At 42.6% G+C, this 24,591-nt stretch overlaps 1 protein-coding gene across 1 annotated transcript in view; it reads right to left on the bottom strand.

Annotated features, from left to right (window-relative positions):
• The window catches only part of DSC2 (desmocollin 2), a 114,959-nt gene that overhangs the window by 38,912 nt on the left and 51,456 nt on the right, over positions 1-24,591 (bottom strand). The window contains exons 7-13 of the mRNA XM_069220068.1: positions 18,066-18,232; positions 16,022-16,156; positions 15,629-15,814; positions 12,868-13,127; positions 12,605-12,744; positions 10,368-10,595; positions 3,819-4,061 (exon numbers count right to left, since the gene is read on the bottom strand). Of these exons, the coding sequence (XP_069076169.1) occupies positions 3,819-4,061; positions 10,368-10,595; positions 12,605-12,744; positions 12,868-13,127; positions 15,629-15,814; positions 16,022-16,156; positions 18,066-18,232 (1,359 nt within the window). The remainder of the gene's footprint in view (positions 1-3,818; positions 4,062-10,367; positions 10,596-12,604; positions 12,745-12,867; positions 13,128-15,628; positions 15,815-16,021; positions 16,157-18,065; positions 18,233-24,591) is intronic.

The raw sequence follows: 24,591 nt of genomic DNA on the forward strand, positions 1-24,591 counted from the left end.
CACTTTTGGCCTGTTTGTGAGTGCGTGTCAGTGTGTTTTGCCTGTCTCACTGTGATCCTACTAGCCAGGGCCCCAGTGCTCATAGTTTGTGGCCTAATGTGTATGCCTGTGTAGTGCCTAACTGTGTCACTGAGGCTCTGCTAATCAGAACCTCACTGCTTATGCTCTCTCTGCTTTAAAATGTGTCACTGTAGGCTAGTGACTTCATTTGCCAATTTCAATTGCCATACCGGACCCCCCCCCCCCTTATATGTCCCTAGTAAATGGTACCTAGGTACCCAGGGCATTGGGGTTCCAGGAGATCGATATGGGCTGTAGCATTTCTTTTGCCACGCATAGGGAGCTCAGACAAACCCTTACACAGGACTGCCCTTGCAGCCTGCGTGAAATAGTGCACACACTATTTCACAGCCATTTTCACTGCACTTAAGTAACTTATAAGTCATCTATATGTCTAACCTTCACTTGCTGAAGGTTAAGTGCAAAGTTACTAAGGGTGAGGGCACCCTTGCACTAGCAAAGGTGCCCCCACATAGTTCAGGGCCATTTCCCTGGACTTTGTGAGTGCAGGGATGCCATTATATGCGTGCTCTACATATAGGTCAATACCTATAAGTAGCTTCACAATCGTAACTCTGAATATGGCCATGTAACATGTCTAAGATCATGGAATTGTCCCCCCATTTCAAATATGGTATTGGGGAGCCAATTCCATTCATCCTGGAGGCTCCACCATGGACCCCCAGTACTGCCAAACCAGCTCTCTGAGGCTTGCACTGCAGCTACAGCTGCTGCCACCTCACCGACAGGATTCGGCCCTCCTGGGGTCTGGGCGGCCGAGTCCCAGGAAGGCAGAACAAAGCATTTCCTCTGAGAGCAGGGTGTACACCCTCTCCCTATGGAAATAGGTGTTACAGGCTGGGGAGAGGTAGCCTCCCCCAGCCTCTGGAAATGCTTTAAAGGGCACAGATGGTGCCCTCCATGCATAAACCAGTCTACACCGGTTCAGGGACCCCTTCTCCCCTGCTCTGGCGGGAAACTGGACCAAGGAAAGGGGAATGACCACTCCCCTGTCCATCACCACCCCAGGGGTGGTGCCCAGAGCTCCTCCAGTGTGTCCCAGACATCGGCCATCTTGATTTGCAAGGTGTGGGGGCACTCTGGAGGGCTCTGAGTGGCCGGTGCCAGCATGTGACGTCTCAGACCCCTCCTGATAGGTCCATACCTGATATCTCAGGGCTATTTAGGGTCTCGCCTGTGGGTTCTCTTCAGATTCTGCTTGCAGGTTTTCTTCAGGAATCCTCTGCAACAACTTCTGACTCTTCTGACCTTGGATCACTCGCAGCCTGCCTCAAGAAACGCTGAAACTGCAACAAAGTGTCTACAAGAGACACTTTTCTTCAGTAACTTCAGCTCCAAGTCAGCAACTGCAACAGTTTCCACGGTGTGCACGCTCTGGGGACTCCCTTTCTTCATCCTGCACCAGAAGGACCAAAGAAATCTTCCGTGGAGTGACTGAGTCACTCCCCTGCTCCAAGCAAGCACCTTCCGAAACGATGACCTGGGACTCCTCTCACAGCAACAACCATGCTCCTAAGGACACTGAGGGTGGAAATCATCGACATAGACTGTCCTAAGGTCCTGCTGATGCAATTTGGAGGAGGTAAGTCCCTGCCTTCCCCGAGAGCGACGGTACCCCTGTGTACTGTGTCTTCTTCGCCTCCTTAGGCCTCTGTGCACTCTTTGCAAAATTCCTTCACGCACAGCCTGGCCCAGGTCATCAGCACTCCATCCTGCAAAGCACAACTCGCTGAGTAGTTCTCCGGCAGGCCCAGATCCTGCGACTCCTGGGGGTGCTGGCTGGTATCCTGAGGGCTCTCCAAAGTGCTGAAAGCTCCGTCTTCCTCCTCACACAGAGTTGATGACCCCAGGGCCCCCCTGGGTCCATCCAGCGCCATTTTGACTCAAAATGCACTTTTGTCGTAGCCTAGACTTGTTGGTGCCTTCCAACACGAAATCTCATCTACAACAATCTTCACACCGTGGGACATCTTTTGCATCATGCAGGTACCTGCTGGCATCTTCCTAGGGTGCATTTCTGCAGTCTTTGACTAACCAGAGACTCTTCTTTTGCACCCTCTTCTGGGTTGGTAGGGGCTCCTGGTCCCCTTCCTTTTCAGGTCTTCAGGTCCAATAATCCAGCAGTTGTTCTTTGCAGACTTGGTTGGCTGCTGCAAAATCCCACAAACGAGATGTAGTGTGTTCTAGGGAAACTTGCAGTACTTTACTGCTGCTTTTCTAGACTCTGGGGTGGGGTAATTTACTTACCTTTACTGAATTCTTACTCTCCCAGTGATTCTGCACACACTACACTTGTCTAGGGGGGAATTTGTTATTCACATTCCACTTTTTTAGTATATGGTTTGTGTTGCCCCCAGACCTATTTTTTCCCATTGCATTCTATAGGATTTCCTACTGTTTGCATTGTTCTATGACTATTTACTTGTCTAGTTTTGGTGTCTAGTGTATATATTGTGTATAATACTTACCTACAGAAGGAGTATTGTCTCTAAGATATTTTTGGTACTGTGTCACCCCAAATAAATACCTTTATTTTTGATAACACTGAGTATTGTCTTTACTTGTGTGTAAGTACTGTGTAACTATAAGTGGTATTGCATGAGCTTTGCATGTCTCCTAGTTCAGCCTAAGCTGCTCTGTAATTGCTACCTCTATCAGCCTAGGTTGCTAGAACACTGCTACATTCACTAACAAGGAATAACTGGACCTGGTGTAAGTACCCAAGGTACCCACTACAAACCAGGCCAGCCTCCTACACAGTCGTAGATGATATAGAAGTTGAGTACCTTAAGGTTATTGAATTCGAGTTAATTTCCCATTACTTCATGTTTTTACTCTTTCTGCACAACTGATTTCCAAGAAACTAATAGTTTCTTTGAAAGGAAACTTTAACCCATGCCTTCTATTAAAGTCCATCTCATAAAAGGCGTCAGTGCTGTACGCGCCAGTGCAGCAGAGTCTGTGAGAAGCAGGCTGCAGAGGTCTGAGTGAGAACTGTCGTCCTCTTCCCTGTACTAGAGCGGTGGGGAGTTTTCAGAACTATGTATATCGTCAATGCAGAAGGAAAGTATACTACATTTTAAAAGATTTCCCAATTATTATCTTAAAAGATTCTAAGCAAAGGTGTAGACTAATAGCAGGCTCTAAATTCAGCGACAGTGTGAACACAACTATGCCAGACAAATGAAATCTCTCAAAACTATTTTGAACAATCATAGATGAGCTATACCCTGAGGATTCGTCCTCAGGCTGATGTGCATATTTCGGCATTGCTGCCGATGCCTTTTTCCCATCCTATTTTATAACTCCCTGTATCATTTAGGCTATCCCTAGCTGCGCATCTTAGAGTAAAAGCACAAATTGGCCTGCTCTGCCTTGTTAAAGTATTTTGGTTTGTAACTGTTCTACCTACCGGTTTCCTCAGGATGATTTAACAGTTATTCTCATCAGCGACAATCGACTGAAAAAGGGTAAGGGCTGACAATACATTAAACAAAGTTTTTAAAAAACGAAACTCGCCTTCATTTACATCTTCTGCAGAGAGGGTGTTATATCTAAAACTACCTCTTCTGTGTGTGCTGGGCTGACATTGGTCTAAATCTTCACCACACGCATGCAAACGTAGTGCATGCAGTTATGTAGATCAAGTTGATCTACATAACTGCAAACACGCTATGATTTTGTATACACTACAATACTCTAAGCAATGCCACAGTCAAATTAAACAAAATACTTACACAGCAACAGACCCACTAGTATGGCCGGCAATATCAGTGTCAGTATTCCCAAGGGACCAAGAAAAGCATCTCCTGAAGCTCTGCGGTCAAAGGAGCCTGGGCAGTTGATGCCGTCTGGGCAGTCGCAGATATAAACTGGCACAATGTGGGTTTGTCCCTTGCCCTGCTGGTCAACTATGTTGATAGGGACCTCGTAGGCTCCAGCTGGCTGATTACCAATATCTTCAAGTGTCATTGAAGTGCCTGAAAAGCAAAAAAAATGTTTTTATAAAGTTATTGGTGAGCCTCCTAACATGCTAATTCATCACTGCACATACAAACAGAACGACGATCTATGGAATTATTCTAGATGCACTGTTTTAACTGAATATCTTCACCAGCATAATTACATTTCCATTTCTTTCCATTACCACATCTGTCTCACATTTGTGCATACACTGCTGATGTTTCAGAACTATGAAATGTTATTTTCCAACATTTAAAGTTGTAGACAGTGGCACGCATGCCACAAAATGAGGCAACAGAGGAGGGAGCCTGAAGAGAAGAACAAAAAGATATCCAGAAGATCACAGTGCTCCTGTCTTCGGAAGTATTCCTTGATGCACCTTATATTTTACTTTTCTCTGATAGAAGGGTATCCTAGAAAAAGATAGCAATCCTTCTTAGAAAGCAAAGCAGTATGAGGGTGGTGCGAGATCGCCCACATCAATGATCTAAGGCAGTGGTTCACAAACTTTTTCGATCCCCAGCTCCTTTGACCTATAGGCCATGGCTCCCCATTATGTTACTTTTTTTTGGCGGGTGGGGGAATGTAATCCCAGCCTCAGGTGTACTACCATTTTTAGCCTGGAAAATAATTGGGATGAAACTGATGAAGGCATTAGAGAGCTTTAGAAGAGCACCAGATGACACTACATAGGGTCAGGCTTTATTTTTAAATAGACACTGATGCGATTAAGTAATTTGCACAGAATCAAAGGATGGTAGCCGATGCCAGGACTCCAGCCTGGTTCCCCAGTTCCAAAGTCAACAGCTCTAACTGCTAGGCCACATCTCCTCCTTTGACAAAACTGGTGAAAGGATGTAACCCATATGGTGGCTGCTTCTAACATCTCCTTCCTGTATTAAAATGGGTCAGTTATTATTTTTCAGTTTTTCTTGGATATTCTCTTTTCTTCTCAGACACCTTTATACATTATGTCTTTCTGGTATTCGTCTTGCTTTGACAGCGCCAGAGAAATGAACTCTGGTTTCATTGTTCCCACATTCCGATTTGGCACAGAGGCTGGGCTCTCTGAAGTCTCATGTCTGTCTCTATTTACCTGTTCCTACACCATTTACAGTTTTTCTTCTTTATTCTGTTGTACAGGTTGCTGAAAATCATTTATTGGAAACTATTTTTGTTCTTTTGTCATAGGGATATTATTAATGGTACTTTGGCGCCCTCCGCTGGTCACAGTAATTAATGCATGTTCCTTTTTCTGTTTACAATACCATGATGAAAGCTACCGATTCAAAGAACCTACCAGTGGTTCCCAAACAGGGTGCGGCGCCCCTGGCTAATTTTGACGGCGCACCAGGGAGCCACGGCGCACAGATTGGGAACCACTGATCTAAGGGAATATGACAGCCATGATAAAAATGCTTATGAAAAAATGAGAGGCAGTGTCAAGTAGTAATAATGTACCGCTGAAGAAAGTCACTACTCTTATCCATGGTATGTTCCCTCTTAGGAGATTAGTGCTATCTATCTCTACACTGTTGCTTTTTTCAAAGTGAAGACTGGGACAACATTCTGCTCCCCATTTGAAAGATTCACTGAACCAACAACTCACAAAGGGATTTACACAATTACGTATTTCTTGGGAGTGCACAAGTTTACAAGACATCACCTACATTTCTTATTTACACATCTTGATTACAGAAGCAGGAAAACACATTTTTATTTTTTATTCTACTGTATGTGCACCTACAAATAATGGAATATCAGCTGGTATGAGGAACTTTCCATCACCATATGTTTAGGTTCAGGGGAGATGAAAAGAAGTAAGTGTGACAGCAGAAAATTAATCAAACATTTAAAAAGTATACATATGAGGAATTCTACAAATATTTTGTATGACTTTACTGTCCCAATAAACATTTTTAAAGTTCTCTCAAAAATGGTGGTTCAACTCCAATTCCAGGATGGGAATTAAGGACCCCCACATTTTCTCTGAGTACACAGGTTGACTCAACAACAAAACATTGTCCACGTGGAGTTAAAAAAAAAACGTTGTATTTGCAAATACACGTTTCAGCTGTACCTACTGACATGGACTGTTATTATGGACTAATTGTCTGACCAAACAGAGGTAATAAGTGTTTGAGGAAATATACAGTCATCATAGATTTAAAAAAGCAATGCCTGGGAATATTTGAGAACCTTAAACACTAGAGATACACTTCAAATGTAGGAGGAACAATGAAAGTAGGTTTCTGATTTTTAATGCTTTCTGAATCAGGATTGCTAGACTTGACACCCTTGGGTGGTAGTCACCCGAATGTTTTGCCTTCATCTCTCCTGTTTATTGACACAGTTTGTGGATTCTGTGTGCTTTTAGGACTTGGTGCACTTTACCACTGCTAACAAGTGCTAAAGTGCTTGTGCTCTCCCCTTTATACATGGTATGATTGTCCTAAACCCAAATGGCATATTTCATTTACTTGTAAGCCCCTAGGGAGGTGTGCCCAGGGCTTGTAAATGAAATGCTACTGGTCAGTCTGTATCACTTATTGTGGCATCAACATAAGCAAAAGAGCAAAAGAACGATGGATTAAACCCAGATCTGTGACTAGGGGTGAGTGTTTGAAAAGTTTCAACACTCCGTCCATCATCCTTTTGTATTGCTAAAGTTGCCCTAAGTGGGAAGGGTATGCCCAGAAGTGGGTCCCTTGCTCACTGTGCCACTGGATTCAAGCTAGCCTAGCTGATGAAGGGTAATACCCTGAAACTGGTCCTAGGATGCTTGTTTCCGGTCCAGGGAGGACCTGGCTTGGCTGTTCGGGCTGGACCGTTCCCATGGGTAACAGGGTCAAGACTGATTTGCATATGGCTGGGTCCAAACTGGGGTGGCATGGTGAGCAAAAGAACGATGGATTAAACCCAGATCTGCGACTGGGGGTGAGTGTTTGAAAAGTTTCAACACTCCGTCCATCATCCTTTTGAATTGCTAAAGTTGCCCTAAGTGGGAAGGGTATGTCCAGAAGTGGGTCCCTTACTCACTGTGCCACTGGATTCAAGCTAGCCTAGCTGATGAAGGGTGATACCCTGAAACCGGTCCTAGGATGCTTGTTTCCAGTCCAGGGAGGACCTGGCTTGGCAGTTCGGGCTGGACTGTTCCCATGGGGAACAGGGTCAAGACTGATTTGCATATGGCTGGGTCCAAACTGGGGTGGCATGGTGAGCAAAAGAATGATGTATTAAATCCAGATCTGTGACTGGGGGTGAATGTTTGAAAAGTTTCAACACTCTGTCCATCATCCTTTTGTATTGCATCAACATAAGTAGCCTTTTAAAACACTTATCTAGCCTGCCTTTGCAGCCTGTGTGTGTAGTTGTAAACTGCCATTTCGACCTGGCAAAATAGACCTTTTGCCAGGCCTAAACCTTCCTTTGTTGATACATATAAGTTATCCCTAGGGTAGGCCCTAAACAGCAGGGTGGGGCAGGGTGTAGTGTATTTTAAAAAATGAGTGTGTACTTGGCGGGAATCGCCATATGACCGCTTAGCTAACATTGTTAGCGCCCGCCTGCCCAGCGGGAAGGCGGCCTGCAACACTGAAGCCGGCTCCGAATGGAGCCGGCGGTGTTGCAGGTGTGCGACGGGTGCAGTTGCACCCGTCGCGTTTTTCACTGTCTGCTAGGCAAACAGTGAAAAGCAGGCTGGGGCCCTGTTAGGGGGCCCCTGCACTGCCCATGCCAGTGGCATGGGCAGTGCAGGTGCCCCCAGGGGCCCCTAGACGCCCGTTACCGCCAGCCTCTTCCTGGCGGTGTAAACCGCCAGAAACAGGCTGGCGGTAAGGGGGTCAGAATCCCCTTGAGCGCCGCCATGGAGGATTTGCCCAGCCGGGGGAAATCCGGCGGGAAACCGCCGGACCCGGTTTTCTGACCGCGGCGGTAGAATGGGCAGGGAAGCACCGCCAGCCTGTTGGCGGTGCTTCCGTCATTTTAGCCCTGGCGGTCTCGGACCGCCAGGGTTAGAATGACCCCCTATATGTCCTGGTGGTGAAAAACTCCCACATTTGTTTTTCACTGTTGTGAGGTCTACCTCTCCCATTGGATAACAATGAGTTACCTTATTTTACTTAATAAGTGGCAAACTTTAATTGGGAACAGGTAGAAATGGAATGTTTACACTCTAATGAATTGTAAATTAAAACCCTCTTTAATGGTAAAGTCGGATTTTAAGTCACAATTCTGAAAATGGCTCTTTTAGAAAGTTGGCATTCTCTTGTCTTAATCATTTCATGCCTGCAGCCTTTATCCTGGATCACATGACAAGTGTAGTTGGCCCTTGTGTTTTCCACCCACCAAGACAGTATCACAATAGGGTCTGGGTGTTGACATGTTGGGCCACCCTGACTTTATGAAGGGGGCACAGCTGTCCCTTCAAAGACGCTGACTCAGCTCCCACACAAAGAACTTTGCACTAGCCTATGTTGACTTCAGACAGGCTGGGACCAGGGCGGTGGGGAGGAAAATCCAAATACCTCTGTGTGGGGACAACTCCAGAATTTTCTCCCATTTCAAAACTAGCACCTGGTATAAAAGTAGGGCCCTCAAGCCAACTCTTCACATTACCAGAGGACCCGTGGAAGACGCAGGATTGCTCTGCTGACCTGTTGCTGGAAGGACTGTCCTATGGGCCTGCTATATGAAGGGTTGTCCTGCTGCCCCACTGCCTCAGGAAGGAAGATTCGACATGCTCCTTGATCCCAGAACCACTACAGTGACTCCAAGGGCTACATGACTGGCATCCTGTTCTGAGCTACAGGAACATAATGAATTCCAGAGACTGGCCCTTCATCTTCCAAGCTGCCCAGACTCAAATGGACCTGCCTGTGCCCTGCTGCTGCTGGCCTCTGTTGTTGTGAGTCCTGATACTCTAGAGGTGCCCCCAGTTCCTATAACCTTGGTTGGCATCAGAGTGCAGTCCTCCTTGTCCAACTGAGGGTTTCATCAGAAGCGACGCCGCACCACTCAACCCGATGCAGGACATTACAACCCACACAGCTCCTCATCAGAACCAACAAAGCGAGACACATTGCTCCACATCAAGGACATAAGGTATAATTCTTAGTGGGACTAACTTGCTACCTGTATCTGGCCTGCACTCCATCATGGTCAATCTGAATTTGTAAGCTTGCTGTGGTCCAGCGTGACCAGATAACCACAGTTGGCGCTTTGAGCTTCTAAGCACTAAACGTAACATTTTTTTACGCAAAAGCAGCGCAAACTTACAAAATACAATTGTATTTTGTAAGTTTGCGCTGCTTTTGCGTCAAAAAGAGGCGCAAATACGGCGCTAAAAAAGTATAAATATGGTCCTGTATATCTCCGGTTCTACTGACTCTAATTTTGTCTTTTTGGTGTCAAATAATTTATTAAATTTTACTCTATCTTTCTTCTAAGTCTGAAGGTAAGCACTGACTGGACCCAATCCACTCTTTGAATTCCAACTCACGCTGTATAGCAGTCAGCCATATTTTTTACTTTGGCCTGGTTCTGAGCAACTAGATGACCGTGGTTAGTGCTTTGATCTTTTAGAAGCTAGTCTTTACCATAACCTTTAAAAATTCATAACTCCAGTCCTTCTGATTTGATATTTTTTGTTTTTGTGTCAAATAATGCATTAAAATGTACTTTATTTTCTAAAATTGGTGTGGGTTTTTTCATGTGTTGTGTTTTCACGCTACTGCTGTTTGTGAGCTGTATAAGTACTTTACATGTTGCCTCTAAGTTAAGCCTAACTGCTTTTGTGCCAAGTTACCAGATGGTTACACACAGGTTAGTTCAGTGAATGTTGGTGGTTCACCCTGACATGTACTGTGGCTGTTGCTTGAGAAGGGGGTCACACCTCCCTCATCTAACAACCCAATTTCTCACAAGGGCCTTTTGGGGATTCTTAAATGGATCACACTACATGTTTTATCCCAGGGTCAAACAGAACATATGCCATTAATACTTAGAAATCTGTGAAGGGTAATTAGACCACTATATATTGAATGCAAAAAGTGATACACCAGTGCTATGAATATATTTCCGTATCTAGCTGCTAACAAAATTCCCATCTTTCAATTTACATGTCTTAAACAAAAAGAGGTTATGGGTTCATATACATGTACCAGCAACTTTAATCTTTGATGTCAAACAGTTACACATATGACCCAAACAAGTGAATGATTTCACCCGAGAGCTACACCAACTTGATGCATTTGTAGCAGAGTTACAATAGAATATTATTTCCATGATAAGAGTGGTAAACCGACATTGTTATTTTTACCTACCATCACGTTGTGTTATTCTCCATTTGCTTTGAACATCAGGTCTACCGCCGTCATCCAAACTGAATTTCAAGGGTGCTGAGTTGGGTACATCATCAAGATCCTGTGCTTCAATTGTAATTGACCGTTTACCCGTCAGGCACATATGTGGTTCAGTTTTTGTGATGTTTGGCATATTATCATTTACATCATCCACTGTAATTATCAGAGTTCCGTTTCCAGTCTTGCCACCTACAAAATAACAATAATTGTGAGTGTATCATTTCTGACACTACTGGCCACAATTTTAACTTCTGTAACTTTCATCCATTTTTAACAACAGAAGAATCTCTGTGCTAAGGACAAGACTTGTCAACCATGTTCAGAGCAACAGAGTTCCTATAAGTCAGGTTAAGGGCCTGATTTGCTGTTTGATGGCCGTTACTCCAGTCTACAGAGAGCAGAGGTCATACCTCCACCATCTTGACAGACTACTATCCATATGTGCACAAATGTATCAATCACATACATCAGTGCCATCACAGTGGTTCTTTTCAATATTTGCTGGCTGGCTGCCTTTTGTTTTAATGGATGATCAACAAACTTTTCCATTTTTTGTTTTTTAGAAACTAACTCCAAAAGTGGGACTTTCTTTCTGGAAAATGAAAGAACTAATGGCCCCCATAAAAAAGTTCACTCCCAGAATGCGGGCATCATATTTATTTCTGTCCCTCACCACTAGGTTTTTCCTGGAAGTGAACCACAGGAAAAAAGATGATATCCACGCTAAATGGGAAGGGAAGTGTAATGTCCTTTCTCCAACAGTGCCTACTTCAACTGGCCATTGAAAGAAGTTTTCGGTCAACAGAGACCACAGGGGCTCTGTCAACAGAAAACGTAATGTCTTCCCATGTTTAAATGAGGTAGATGAACAAGGGTTTTCTGCTCTACCAAATTCTAAATCAGGCCCTACATTCCCATCAAAGTAATCAAGTCATATAACAACAAGGTTGTGCAATAGTAATTGGTGCATAAAATAATGTTACCTACATTGTACAGAAAACAAATCACAACCACAATTTGCTTTGCATGAAATGACAAAATGTTTCTACAAAAACAGAAGGTTTTCTGGCTCCTTGAGAATCAGATACAGAGCAGTGCAAATAGATTTCAAACTTGCAATGTCACTAAACATGGGATGTAGCATAAGAGATCAACGTTTATGGATAAATGCATACACAGAAGGCACACTATGGTACCACAACATTGTGGCCTAGATATTATCTGAATAAATCTTGTGTTCTAAATATTGTAGGAAGTTGGGTTCTGGATGAAGTACCCCCTCCCTCCCACACTTTTTTGCCTGGTGTTTGATGCAACTTTGACTGAAAGTTTACTGTTTAGTACTTTCCAGCAGAAATGTATTCACTAGACAAAACAAGGCGTGGCTTGAAAGTTTCAGTTGACTTGTTTACTCTGCAAAATCAGGTGACTCAGTAAAACATTTACCATTCAAGTAGTAAGAGATCTTTCTGCAACAGTGAGATCAAATGTCATCAAAAGTGTTCAACCTACACTTCTCTTCCCCTTCTGAAATGCGTTCTATTGTATTTTATTGTCACATTTATACAGCATTTACTATCTGGTGTTTGAGTGACTGGTCACGTGGAAACAGAGGATGGAGAGAGCCTTTGGCAAGCATTATATCTCAATATTTGCTTTAAAACAGATAATTTTTATTAGCCACCTACTGAAATTAAGTCACATCTCACATTATTTCTAAAGCCACCTAACATTTTGGGGTATATTCATATCGATTTAACAATGCACATGATTGGGTAAGTGGGCACAGATCAAAGTCTGCAGGGGAATCCAGGCTTTTCCTTATGGCCCTTGAGGAGTTTGTGTCGTTCTGTGTAATACGCTACACTTTTTTATTGCAAACCCAAAGTTTATTAGCATCATAAGTATGACATTAGCAAAAATAAAAAGGATGCTAATGTGCAATGTACTACTGCAAATGTAATACTGCTACAACTTTAAAACAGTTTTTCCAGTAGGTCAACAAGTTTGAAAACGTATTAATGAAATTGGTCAAACCCACAGAAAGGATAATATTATTTGTGGCCAATCATAAGCACTGTACACAAAACAAAAAATTAAAACAATATTCGTATTGTTTAGCCCCATAAGGTCAGCGAATAATATACTAAGATCACATCTATTAAGGCTGACATGGTCACAGAAACAATGTCACTTACTCTGGTCAGTAGCGAGAACCGTCACATTGTATGAGCCTTTGCTTACTTCAGACGACTCTCTGTCCAGAATTTTGGCAGTCGTTATTTGACAAGTCGAAGAAATGGTGACCCATGAGGAAGGATCGGTTAACTTCTTGTAGCTGTCAATAAGATACAAAAGTATTCTTTAAATTCCGCACTTAAAATTGTACAGAGCTTGCTCAAAATGTGCACACTGTGCTTTCTTCATAGCTAGTGAAAAAGAACGCATTTCTAATTGGTACCTTATGCCGTCACTCGTTTTCGTTTCTGGATCTTTCGCTGCGCATGTATAAATGAGTGTTCCAGTCGGTAGTCCTTCCTTAACACGTGCGTACCAAATGGCGGGCATGAACTCTGGGCCTTCCTCCACATCCCTTACGAGAACTGTAACCGGAACAGTGTTCCTCACGTTCGTTTTTGAACCAGATTGAGAAATCAAATGCACTTCATTAGTTACCCCAACCTGCAGCTGGTAACGATTTTTTTCTTCAAAGTTAAGAGGCTGAAAAGAAAAGCGTTTTAAATATTACATATTGCTTGCCACCTCTGCCGATATAGGTGGTAGATTATCACTTTTAAGGCACTCCTGCTTCCTACCGGTTTCAGCCCCTGCCCCTACAGCAATCAGGAGGCTTGAGCAGACATCTACTATTAACTAACCCGCCAGCACTGAAATAAATACCAATAATGTCCTCAGAAGCCAGACAGGTATTACCCATAGAAGCTTCCCCGGAAAGTAAAACTAGAAGTGTCTTCACATTTGAGGACAGGAGGGCAGTGAAGAGGGGGGGTGAATAGGTGAATGGAGGGACAGAGTCTTTTTCTTCATGTCTGTTTATCATTCTCATTTGAAAATCTGAGTGAAAGACAACTTCTATGCTTGAGCAACAGGCTATGCTGATTTTTGACCTTATGACCTGGTGCACCGCGAAGCATAAAGCCACCACCTGTTCACTCTCCACTTCAAAGGGCCTCCAGTTTTCGTAACAACATTTTACTATTAGATTCAAGCTCTGTATCCTCACGGACTCGGGGAGGTCTGGAAGGTAGAGTTTACACTTTAGAGCATTTTTCAAACCATTCGTTATACTTTTTATTTTTAGAGAATTATGTGTTTATATAATGTCTTCAAGTCCCAGTAATTCAGGTGCAGTAGTACATTTTCATTACACCAATAAGAATCATATCTCACTGTGAACAGAATTAAATAGGGCTTCTGTACCTCTCTAAAGTCCCCCGGCCTGCTGGGATGCAGCCTACTGTTGTACTGAAATTAAATATATAATACTTTCAATTGTTATTGCAAGCATATTGCACCAACGTTTAGGGCGTGTCATGTTTTCTTGTTTTATTTTTTTATTTTTGTGGTAGATGTTGCAATAACCATTAAAAATACATTTAACAACTGCACAAATGTGCACCGGGGCAGACCTATTGGCTTTATCAACGCTTGTAAGAATTTGAGACTGGCTAAAACAACTGATGCCAGCAATTGTCTTCTGCATCATGTTTCGGGCCGGGACCGCGCTCCATTCTTTCATGACGTAATTTGTACTGACATCATCGTTGTTCAAGAAAAGTCATGTGCAATAATTGATGGTGTTGTCACATTAAGGGAAGTAGCAGTTTCAAAACCGGAATAATCCTACCTAAATTTGGTCACATAATATAGGCGAGGATGTTGCATCGCATTTTTTTAAAAAATTTATACGCTGCTCACGCTGGCACAGTGTTTTGGTAAAGCTCCGAGATAAAAAAAAAAGATTTTATGATATAAGCTGATGCCTTTGGTAGGTTTCAGTTATTTTATGTGAGACTAACACACAGACTGTCACCTGGATGAGATGCTGGATTTAGAGATGACTAAGTACTTAGTGGTGTAATGAAACTCGAGGCCCCCCTCTGCAAAGAACATGGAAGGGGCTTCCCATCGGACTCACCCAGGCCAGGTGAGGTGCTGAGGTGGCTCCCTGGAGCTCGTAGGCTCCCCCGCATCGCGGGGGTTACGGGGGCCTTTGTTACGCCCCTGTAAATACTGCAAAATTGTTTAAAAAAAAAAAAAAACTGTATAGTGGAGTTAAGATATGGACCAAAGACAATCACCAGTAGCACTCAGGGGCTCGTTTTGGTGGTTGTTGTTCGGAGAAAATGGAAAGTATTTGTATTTGGAACAGGGGGTGCCAGCTGTAAGAGGGAATTACTGAAGAGATATCAAAAAAGGAGCAAGTCTAAAAGTATAAACTAGCACTTCCTGCCACCTATACCACTACTTCAATCAACATTACCCCTCATGTTTATCCATTGTATCCTAGAACAAAAGCAACTTCATATCCGTTTCCCAGCACTAACATCTAAGGATGAGTACAGCTGAATTAAGAACTTGCTTACAGACCCTCAAGGATCCGTTGCTGCAAGCCACCGGGGATGTTTACATTCGTCTGTATTAGTTCATCTGAACATAACCGCAAAGGAAGTGAAAGTGTCCTTTGGAAGAACGGTATCCACCGATCAAAGAGTGGCAGAAGTTATAGAAATTGATTGTGCAGAGTGCAGAGGAGCACAATGTGCAAACACATTCATGACTTAACTGACAGGGTTTACAACAATCATATAGACCTTGCAAAGAATATACACAAAGTATTCTCCAAAACTAATATCTAAGTGAAACAGGACAAATGTATACTACATAAATGTGGATTACATCAGAACTGAAGGAGGTGAGACTAGGGCATGATACATTTTTTTAGCAATGTTCTCAAGTTGCACTTACACAGCTAAGGGTCTGTTTTAGATTATTGAGGAGGGAGTTACTCCGCCACAAATGCAACGGATGTCCCGTCCACCGTATTACGATCCCATTATAGCCTATGGAGATCGTAATACGTTGGATGGGATATCCGACACGTTTGTGATGGAGTAACCCATCAGTCAAACTCTAAATCAGGCCCTCAATCACCATAGCAATGAACGGACGATACCATCAACACACTTTAATGTTCTTACCTTAATAACACGTAAACATCCCTCATTCGTTTCTGGATTGGTCACTATTTGGAACTTGCCGTCCTCATTTCCCTGTACAATCGAGAAATTTGCCCGCCAGTTTGGTGTGTTGACTTGATCGTCGTCTTTTATTGGGATACACAAGACTACCACATCAACTTCATTTTCATTCACTTCTCCCTGGTACTGTATTAAAAACACATTAAAGATTGAAATGGTCATTTGTGTGAGATTATCCTTACCCACTGATGACCCATGAATTTCAAGAATATGAATATTGATGTACATTCAAGTAAGACAAATAACTCCAGAAGAACAGAAGCATGCACTTTGAGACAAGAGAGGTAAAAAGAATCATTTAGTAGAAATATTCAAGATACAACATGTACTTACTGAGGCAGCAATGAACGTAGGTGCGTAATCATTTATGTCTTCAATTGTAATGGTCATTGTTCCAGTACACGACAATGAATAAGGCTGTCCACCCATGTCTTGTGCTTTAATTAATAGCACATATTCATCATTCAACTAAAAATAAATAACAATAGCAAACCAGATTACAGCAAATATTTTGAAACGTCCACAAATTACAACAGCACATGCCGATCACAATGCTTTGTCTTATTTTCACTAGCCTGTGAATTTGAAACAGAAAACTGCATTATGTCCCATTACAAGGTTCTGGGATTTAGGTGGGATATCAGAAGGCCACACCTTCTGATTCCTGTCAGTATCATTGCTACTTAATCTGGGGATTTCAATTTATTTTTACTGGAATGAGGAATAACATGTGGGCCCGGGATAATGCCTGTTTTCCTACCTTTTGGGGCAATAAAAGGCACAAAGCCACACACATTTACTGCCTAATTAGGGCAGGTGATAAACATGAAGAACTGTTTGCAGACTCGTCTTGTGGGTAGGGAAGGCTAGATTAGGTGGGAAAGCATTTAATGTTTGGCTCATGCTGTCGTGCAGCACACAAGCTACATCAGCCCGCACAGCTCCGCTCTAAAGTCGGGTTGTGTGTTTCCAAGCCGAGAATTACCGGGTCTGGAGTTTGTGGTCCTGAAAACTTTGGGCTTTGAGACAGCAGGAAGCTAACAATGGCCCAGACTTGTATCCTACTGGGTTCAGTGCTCAGGGCCACTCCTCACAAATGGGGCATGAGAGTCACAAACATTTCTTTACTAAGAAACGGAAGAATGAGATAAATAAACCATGACCAATTATGAACTTCAAAAAGCATTGTCATCATTTAGTTTTTATGTAAGCCCTGCTGCACTAAATGAGATAATTGTTTCAAATGTGGCTGACTTCATGAAGACAAATCATCATTAATGCTTAACTAAGGAAGTGAACACATGCTAATTATAGTAAATTGTAAAATAGATGGTATCATCAATATAACTGGCATATTAGAAGAAAGATATTCGAGCAAAGTGATTATAAGCATCAAATGTGTTCCTATTTTTTCGCATTAGTAACTAGTTCCTAGGGTGGACGCACAACCAGAGGAATCTATAAAATACACAACAAGAAGAAAGCCACCAAATGAAAGGCTATTGACAGAAAGTGTATGGCGACCAAAAGGTCTTACTGCAAATTTGAAAGTGACTCCAGTTCACTGTAGACTGAGTTTTTTACTTCAAGAGGGAGCAGCTCATAATCAAGTTGAGCTTGGTGGGATCTTCTATCTTCCTTCATGGAGGAAAAGATGACCTACATTAAAGGTGACCTTAGCCTCAGGAAGCTTGGTGAGCTACTGTGGCCTGCTCATTTACTCCTCTTCCATCCTGGTTTACACGTCAATTGCATAGGTATATTCTGGAGACAGGCAGTAGGAAACAACTTCGTTCAGACTATGAGAGCATATCTGAACCTAGGCTGCAGCCGAGGTCCAGCGTTCATTTAGCTCAGCGAGCCAGCAACTGGTACAAGTCAATCTCACATCCTGAGAAATAGATTATAAGCACTGGCTACACCAAGAGGTCCAAAACATGTGTGGAGTGGTTTAGCCGATATCACAATATCTTCAAACCTACATTGGATATTTAACCAGCAGAAGGAAATTTAAACACAAATGTCTACAAATACCAAATATGCCCAGTGTGTGATTAATGTATCAAAATATAAATGATGATTAAAATAATCAAGACTTCCTCTGAAAGTAGGATGCAGAACGTTCACATAATAAAAATAAGGTTTCCATTTTAATAAGGAACCTTTGTGTTCCCAGTGGCTGGCACTTTGTTCCCTAACTCCCATCTGTTTTTTTTTTTCAATACAATTCCTGTTTCTAATTAGTAGCAGGATTAAAGATGGATTATTGTTTAGGGAGGCATCCGAAAAAGAGTGAGATAGGTTGGTTCTTGAATTCAGATTTTTCAAAAGTTCTAAATCTAAACCGAATAAAGTCTTACTTTGAAAATAATATTACCTCTCTGTCAGTGTTTTGTGACGTAACAGTGACGATGCCAGTTTCAGCGTTGATGGCAAACAATCGAGGTTGAACAGGAAATTGGGATATTATGGAGTATCTTATAAGGGTGTGAATTGTACCAGGCTCATCTCTATCTGTAGCATTCACTCTTCCTACTATGGTACCTGTAAAAAATAAATGAGCATTAATAATCTGGCAACCAGTACATTAATTATATATTTTTAATTTATACACTACATTTGCTTGGACTTTCCCAGAGTCCTTTTGCACTGTGCCCCCACATGTGCCACTCTTTACTGACCAATATAACTGACTGAACAGAATACTGTCCACGTAGTTTACATTTCCAAGCTCTTTGGGTTGTTCTACTTTTAAAACATGTGGTATGCATGAACATCATTAAGCGGTTGTCAGGGGTTGATGGCTTGCCTCTTCCGACCACTGGCACTGCCTTTGCGACCCCTCACCTCAGAGGTGGCTCAATCAGTGCCAAAAGCACAGGAGCAGCTCACTTTTATGTTTGTTGGAGCTTCACTTTTCCAGTTTTCTACCTGTCAACATCTGTGTGAGACTGAGTGTTAGTAAGAAAGTCTGACTGAGAAGCGAGCGAGAGTAAGAGGGGAAGCAACTGAATGAGAGTGGGTTAGTGGGAATCAATGTGTAGGAATGCATGTGAGGGAGTGTTACGGGGTGTGAGTGAGGATCACTGAGGATGAATGAGAGTGAGTGGCAGTGAGTGATTGTACTTGTGAGTGAGAATGGGTAAGAGTAAGTGAGTGTGACTAGGAGAGATTGAGTATGAATGAGGCAGTGAGAGTAAAAGTCCATACAAGTGGGTGAGTAAGTATAAATGAAAGTAAGATGTGTGAGTAAGAGTGAGTACAATAGAGGAGAATAAATGAGTGCTAGTGAGTGTGAATGAGTGAGAGCTTAAGTGAAAACAAGTGTAAATAAGTGAATGAAAGTGGGTGCAAAGAAGATTGTGGCCCTGGCACACTGAAGGTAATTCTTGACCAGTAGTGGTACCCAAGGTAAAAAAAACTGGTGCTGGTGCTGGCAGACTGGAGGCATCTTTTAGCATAACAGACACCTGTGACAAAATCAAACACTTACCTATTAGAGGTAAATCTTGAAATTGGGGCACTTGTGGAAAAATGCTGGTGCTGGCACATTGGAGCTAATTCTTGGTTTTAGGAGGACTACCTTAGCATAGAAGCTGGACAACTATGAAAAATGCTGACCCTGACAAGCGAGAGGTAATCTGACATAAGGGTAACGCACTAATTATCACACAATGGGAGAAAGAGAAGTGATCAGGGATGTTTTGGCTCGACTTCCAATGGCAAATCATTAATCACAAGCGATTGGAACCCAGATTAGCCAGTGTGAATATGAAGTTCCAAAAAGATTTTTAAGAGGTCCTCACCCACTAGAATTAACTAGTGGAATGATTCATCATCGGGTCAGCACTCCCAACACCTAATGTATCGCAGTGGGCTCTACCACCAGAAGGAGGGAACACTTCTAAATGGGTTTTTGGGATCTGTGATAAGTGTAGCTAAAATTAACTCCAACTCTACTTTATTTCTTTTTGCAGGAATTAGAGTAAGGTTTGTGTAAATTGGGAGTAAATTACTGATCCCGTACATTTAAATAAAATAAATCATGGTCTACATGATTTCAGCCAGCCTCGCCCAACCGTGTCATGTGACTTTCTTCAGGACCAAAATTAGCATACCCCTAGCATACCCCTAGTATATCTATAAGAACAGCATCCTATCACTATTATTATAATATTATACTCATTTGCCAGCACAATAACTTACAGTTGCTGTAGGGAACAGTAGCTCATAACCTAAAAAAAGATAATAAAGCATGAAAAGAACATCAAAATTACCTTGTTCTGGCTAATATGTATCCATGTCACCATTAGTGCACATCATAGTCTCATATCCTTTCAAGAATAACCATGTGTGGATAGACTCCACCCATATGAAAAAAGGGGGATTGTGTACAGACAGCAGAAGACAGACATCATGCATATAGGATGCTTTAATCTGGAAAGCAGTCTTATAAAGACAAAGATAATGGGCCTTATTATGATTTTGGTAGACGGAAAAGCCTGTCTGTCGAAATCCCGACGGGGAGGTTGCCGCCATTGTGGCTGCCTCCCTGTCACGCCCATTACGAGTTTCCCAATGGATCAGCGGGCGAAACCACAAGTTCCGCCCACTGGCCCAGCAGGAAACAGCCTACAGCATTGCCTCCGGCTCGTAATCGTACTGACGGCAATGCTATAGTGCGCAGGGTGCACGAACACCCTCACAATGTTCACTGTCTGCAAAGCATATAGTGAACATTGCAACCTTTCTGGCCAGGGGGGCCCCAGCACTGCCCATGCTAAGTGCATGGGCCATGCAGGGCCCCCCGGGGGTCCCCTGCACCCGTTCTCCGCTAGCCTTTTCACAGCAGTGCTACCGCCATGAAATTGCTGTCAGAGAACTAACTCGAAATCCCCATGGCAGCTCTGCTTGCAGCACTGTCCTGGTGGATTAGTACCACCAGGCCGCCGGGACAATAAATTCTGGCCGTGTTGGTGGTCCGACCATGGCACTACCGCCACGGTCATAATATAGCACTCGGAGAGCCTTATTGGTGGCGGTCTGACCGCTATATGCGAACCTGGCGGGCATGAGACTGCCAGGTTTGTAATGAGGCCCAATGTGTTGTCGTCACAAATATATTCATGCAGTGGTGAGCGCAGGTATAGTAAACCTGGCAAAAAAGGAAAACATTATCAATACCTTAAACGTGGGCTCACTATGACCCCATATGAAGCAATGGAGGTTGGCAGACCCTTCAGTCACACACTGCAGGGACTGTCACAAACAAAGTACAAGTTAAGCAAATGTACTTTCCACCTCTGAGAAGGTAAAAGGTAGCATCCAGCTCCCAATAGGGATGGTTACTCACTTCGTCAAGGGTGCCTGCCCGCTGATCACACCTACTGTAACCTGCAAGCCGTGCATGCAAATATGGTGAGCCACTGAGGAGTTTTAAGAGCACCTGACTGGTGTATTCCAATGCAAGCACTGCCCCTTTGGTGTGTCAGTATGAACGTCATGTGACACACAGTATGGGCGCATCCCGGTGCAACTCAAAAGCAAACAAGGGATGAGATATTGTTCTTTTTTGTGTGGGGAACAAGGGAGATTATGGTCTGTATAAGGGTGGCTGGTGTCGAAAAAAAGAGAGACATGGTTGCAATCAATAAAATATAGTTCTCCTATTCCTATCACAGAACACAAAGCCCAATTCCCAAGGAGAGGAAGAAAGTGGAATGTCCTAATACTGAGACTTTATGTGGTAATGATCTCAGGTCTTATGAGTCCGCTTATAAAAAAACAGACCTCGCGGTCACGAAAGTGAACAGTCTAGTTCAGATCAATAAGATAAGGGGGTGAGCAAGTGCTGAATGGCAGAATCAAATCTAGTGAGACATTTTGGTACTATAAGTCACACTCACAATCGTTATAGCCACTATGAAAGTACAAAAAATCAAATAGGGCGCTTATTTCCAAAGTCAATATATACAGAGCAAACTCTTCATACACAAAGGGGTAGTGACGTCTACCATAATTACATCCAGTAAGATTGTACGAAGTGAACGAACCCCTACTCAGACACTGACTGAGACATCTATTCCTCCTCTCTCAAGGTGTTCGAATGTGTCACTGGCTAGTCTGCGGTCAACAATCTTGTGATTATTGATAAGGGTAGTCCATTCATAAGTTTGACATTAACGGCAAAATCCTGGCAACTGCATAGTGCATGTACTTTTTAGCATAAGAGGCACACATGGCACGAGGGGCGTGCAAGACAAAATGCTGGTTCTGTCCTGAGGGAGGACTTTTCCTACATACGGAGGTATCCAAAGCCCATTGTGAAAAACTACTGGGGACTACCAGGTTTCACTGGCTTAGCACACCATGAAAAGATCTAAGGGACAGAAGTACAAAGCTTTTTTCTTGTCGCAAATAGCAAGATTCGCAGAATTGGCCCGTTTGTGACAAGAAATAAGCATTTCCCAATGTACAAACCAAATTTTGCGAGTCGTAATTTATTTACCCGTAAAAAGGGTTTGCGAGTTGCAGTTAGCAAGGGGCATTCCAAGGGCATCTCTTCCTAATTGCGAGTTGCAGTGGGGTGTATGATTGTTTTGTGACCGTGCATGTGGTCGTCAAACAACTGCAGTAAATTTCAAATAGGTGCTAACCCATTCGCAAACGCGAAAGGGTCCCCAAGGGTCCCTTTCACCATTATGAATGGAAGCAAAAATATTATTTCAGAGCAGGTAGTGGTTCCACATAAATCTTTTATATTATTTTGGTTGAACTGCATCCCGTTTTCATTTAAGGAAAATGGGCTGCATTTAAAAAAAAAAATGCTTTATTTAAAAAGAAGTCACAGTCATGGTGGTCTGCTGTCCCCAGCAGGCACCATCCTTGTGAGTGTGGCCATTCCCAATGGGGTCGCAAATTGCGACCTACCTCATGAATATTGATGAGGTAGGTAATTTGCAACTACACTGGGAATCACAAACAGTGTAGTTAACACTGTTGTGCATATTGTTCTGCGACTCACAATTTGTGATTTCCAAATGGATCGCAAACTGCTAGTCGCAAAACAAAAGGTCGTACATCTGGCCCTAAACGTTTAATTAATTCCTTTTCAGAACTTAAAGCATTTTTATGTGAAAACAATGATTTAAAGTGCATTAATTTAACTCTATTTCTTTCAAAATGTTCCCCGGGGAAGAACCTCCCAGAGTCCCCCTACAAGAGGTTTGGCTCACTTGATTTGTTCATTTGCTACAGACGAGAACAATTAATATGCCCCACCACATACAAAGATTATGTCAGCATCCCATTATACATTTTTCTGTTTTGAGTTATTGTATTAGTTATGCAGTAATTATGGAACTTTAACAATGTCAACAATCTGGATGTCTTTAGGATTAAGGTGATGTGACATCGCTTTTTGGGGAGATATGTGGTCATAGGTCATATGGTGTTATTTTCAGCGATCTCTTTAAGGCAAATACATATGCCATGTCACTTCTGCTAATCCTGGAAATTTGGTGATTCGAAGTCCATGGTACACAATACACCTTTTAAGTTAAGACAGAAGGATATAAATTAGTCACACAATTGAAGAGATGTGAAAATGATTACCTGTGGAGTGCTACCTACCTCCTTAGGCTCAGCTGTAATTTTGCAGTTTGACAAGATCAGAGAAAACACATTTTTGCACTAGTTTGCTCTTTCATTAGGGTTGGAGCCAACAAATAATGATTACCTGAAGAGGTTTGTTAAACTGTAGTGACAGGATGTTGTACTAAATTTGCTGCTATGTAATACGAAATCTGGAAAACATTTAATGCATTATAATAGCATGGTGCAGTATTATATGGCCTAGGTAATGTAGAAAAAAAATAAGTATAGCTGATTTTCCCTATTGTCATTATATTGGTGACAAAAATGATACAAAACTGGTCTGCTCTATTTTTGCACCCCGTACAATCCTTTTGTACAATGGCGCAAGACGTCTAGGACCTGCAGGAGAGAGGAGGGGAGTTTCTGAGACACTTAACTTGATTTCACGATTCTCCTTCTGTCCAGATTATTGGGCCACAGGTATAGATTGACAGTGTTTTTTAAGAACGATAGATTATCTTGCAAACTCCTCAGAAGTTTCTAACAGCTTCAAACTTAAAAATGAAGCAGGAGCAAATGCATCAGGTTAACAGGTTCATTTCCAAATGGCAATATATTTCACATGCCCTCTACAGATATTAGAACACCTTTTAAATTAACCAATAGAAGAGGCTGTGTTTTGTTGTCTAATGTTAAGACTTTGAAACACAAAATGAAAAAACACCAAGTTGAACATTCAACCAAACAATCCATGGAGCAAGTGGTTTCAAATGATGTCTGTAATATCTAATTTGAGGAACAGGAAGTACAAGAAATAGAACACAGATATAAACAAACTTCCGGCCGCAAGTAATGACTTACATGCCTTGCTAAAGTATGCTGCCATGGCCTATTTTGTTGCTCTGCTGAGCAGATTATATCAGTTTTTCATTCAATCTCCGTTCTCTAGTGCCTAAGAATCATATGATCCCATGGCATGGTCATTGGTTTAAAGGGGCAACCAAAGTGCATCCCTCTTTACAAAAGTGTCACCTGCTTCGTGGGGCAGGCTGTTATGCAGCTTGAATTATGTTCAAGGGTCAAGTATTTTTTCCCAGTGCCCTCTTGGGGAGATGCCCAAAGGCTATCGCAGGTAGAAGGTCTGCCAGTCTCTCCTAACTAGGATTTTCCACTTCCATGCATATTGGTTGTGTGTGGAAAGTGTGTACATATCGGGGCAGTATGGGAATGTGTGCCTCTTGTTGCAGCGCATGGTGGAATCCATTTTGGATACTATATGTTGGTGGTGACAACTCAAAATGGTCGAG

Source organism: Pleurodeles waltl, chromosome 2_2, assembly GCF_031143425.1.
Source record: "Pleurodeles waltl isolate 20211129_DDA chromosome 2_2, aPleWal1.hap1.20221129, whole genome shotgun sequence".
Taxonomy (NCBI): Eukaryota; Metazoa; Chordata; class Amphibia; order Caudata; family Salamandridae; genus Pleurodeles; species Pleurodeles waltl.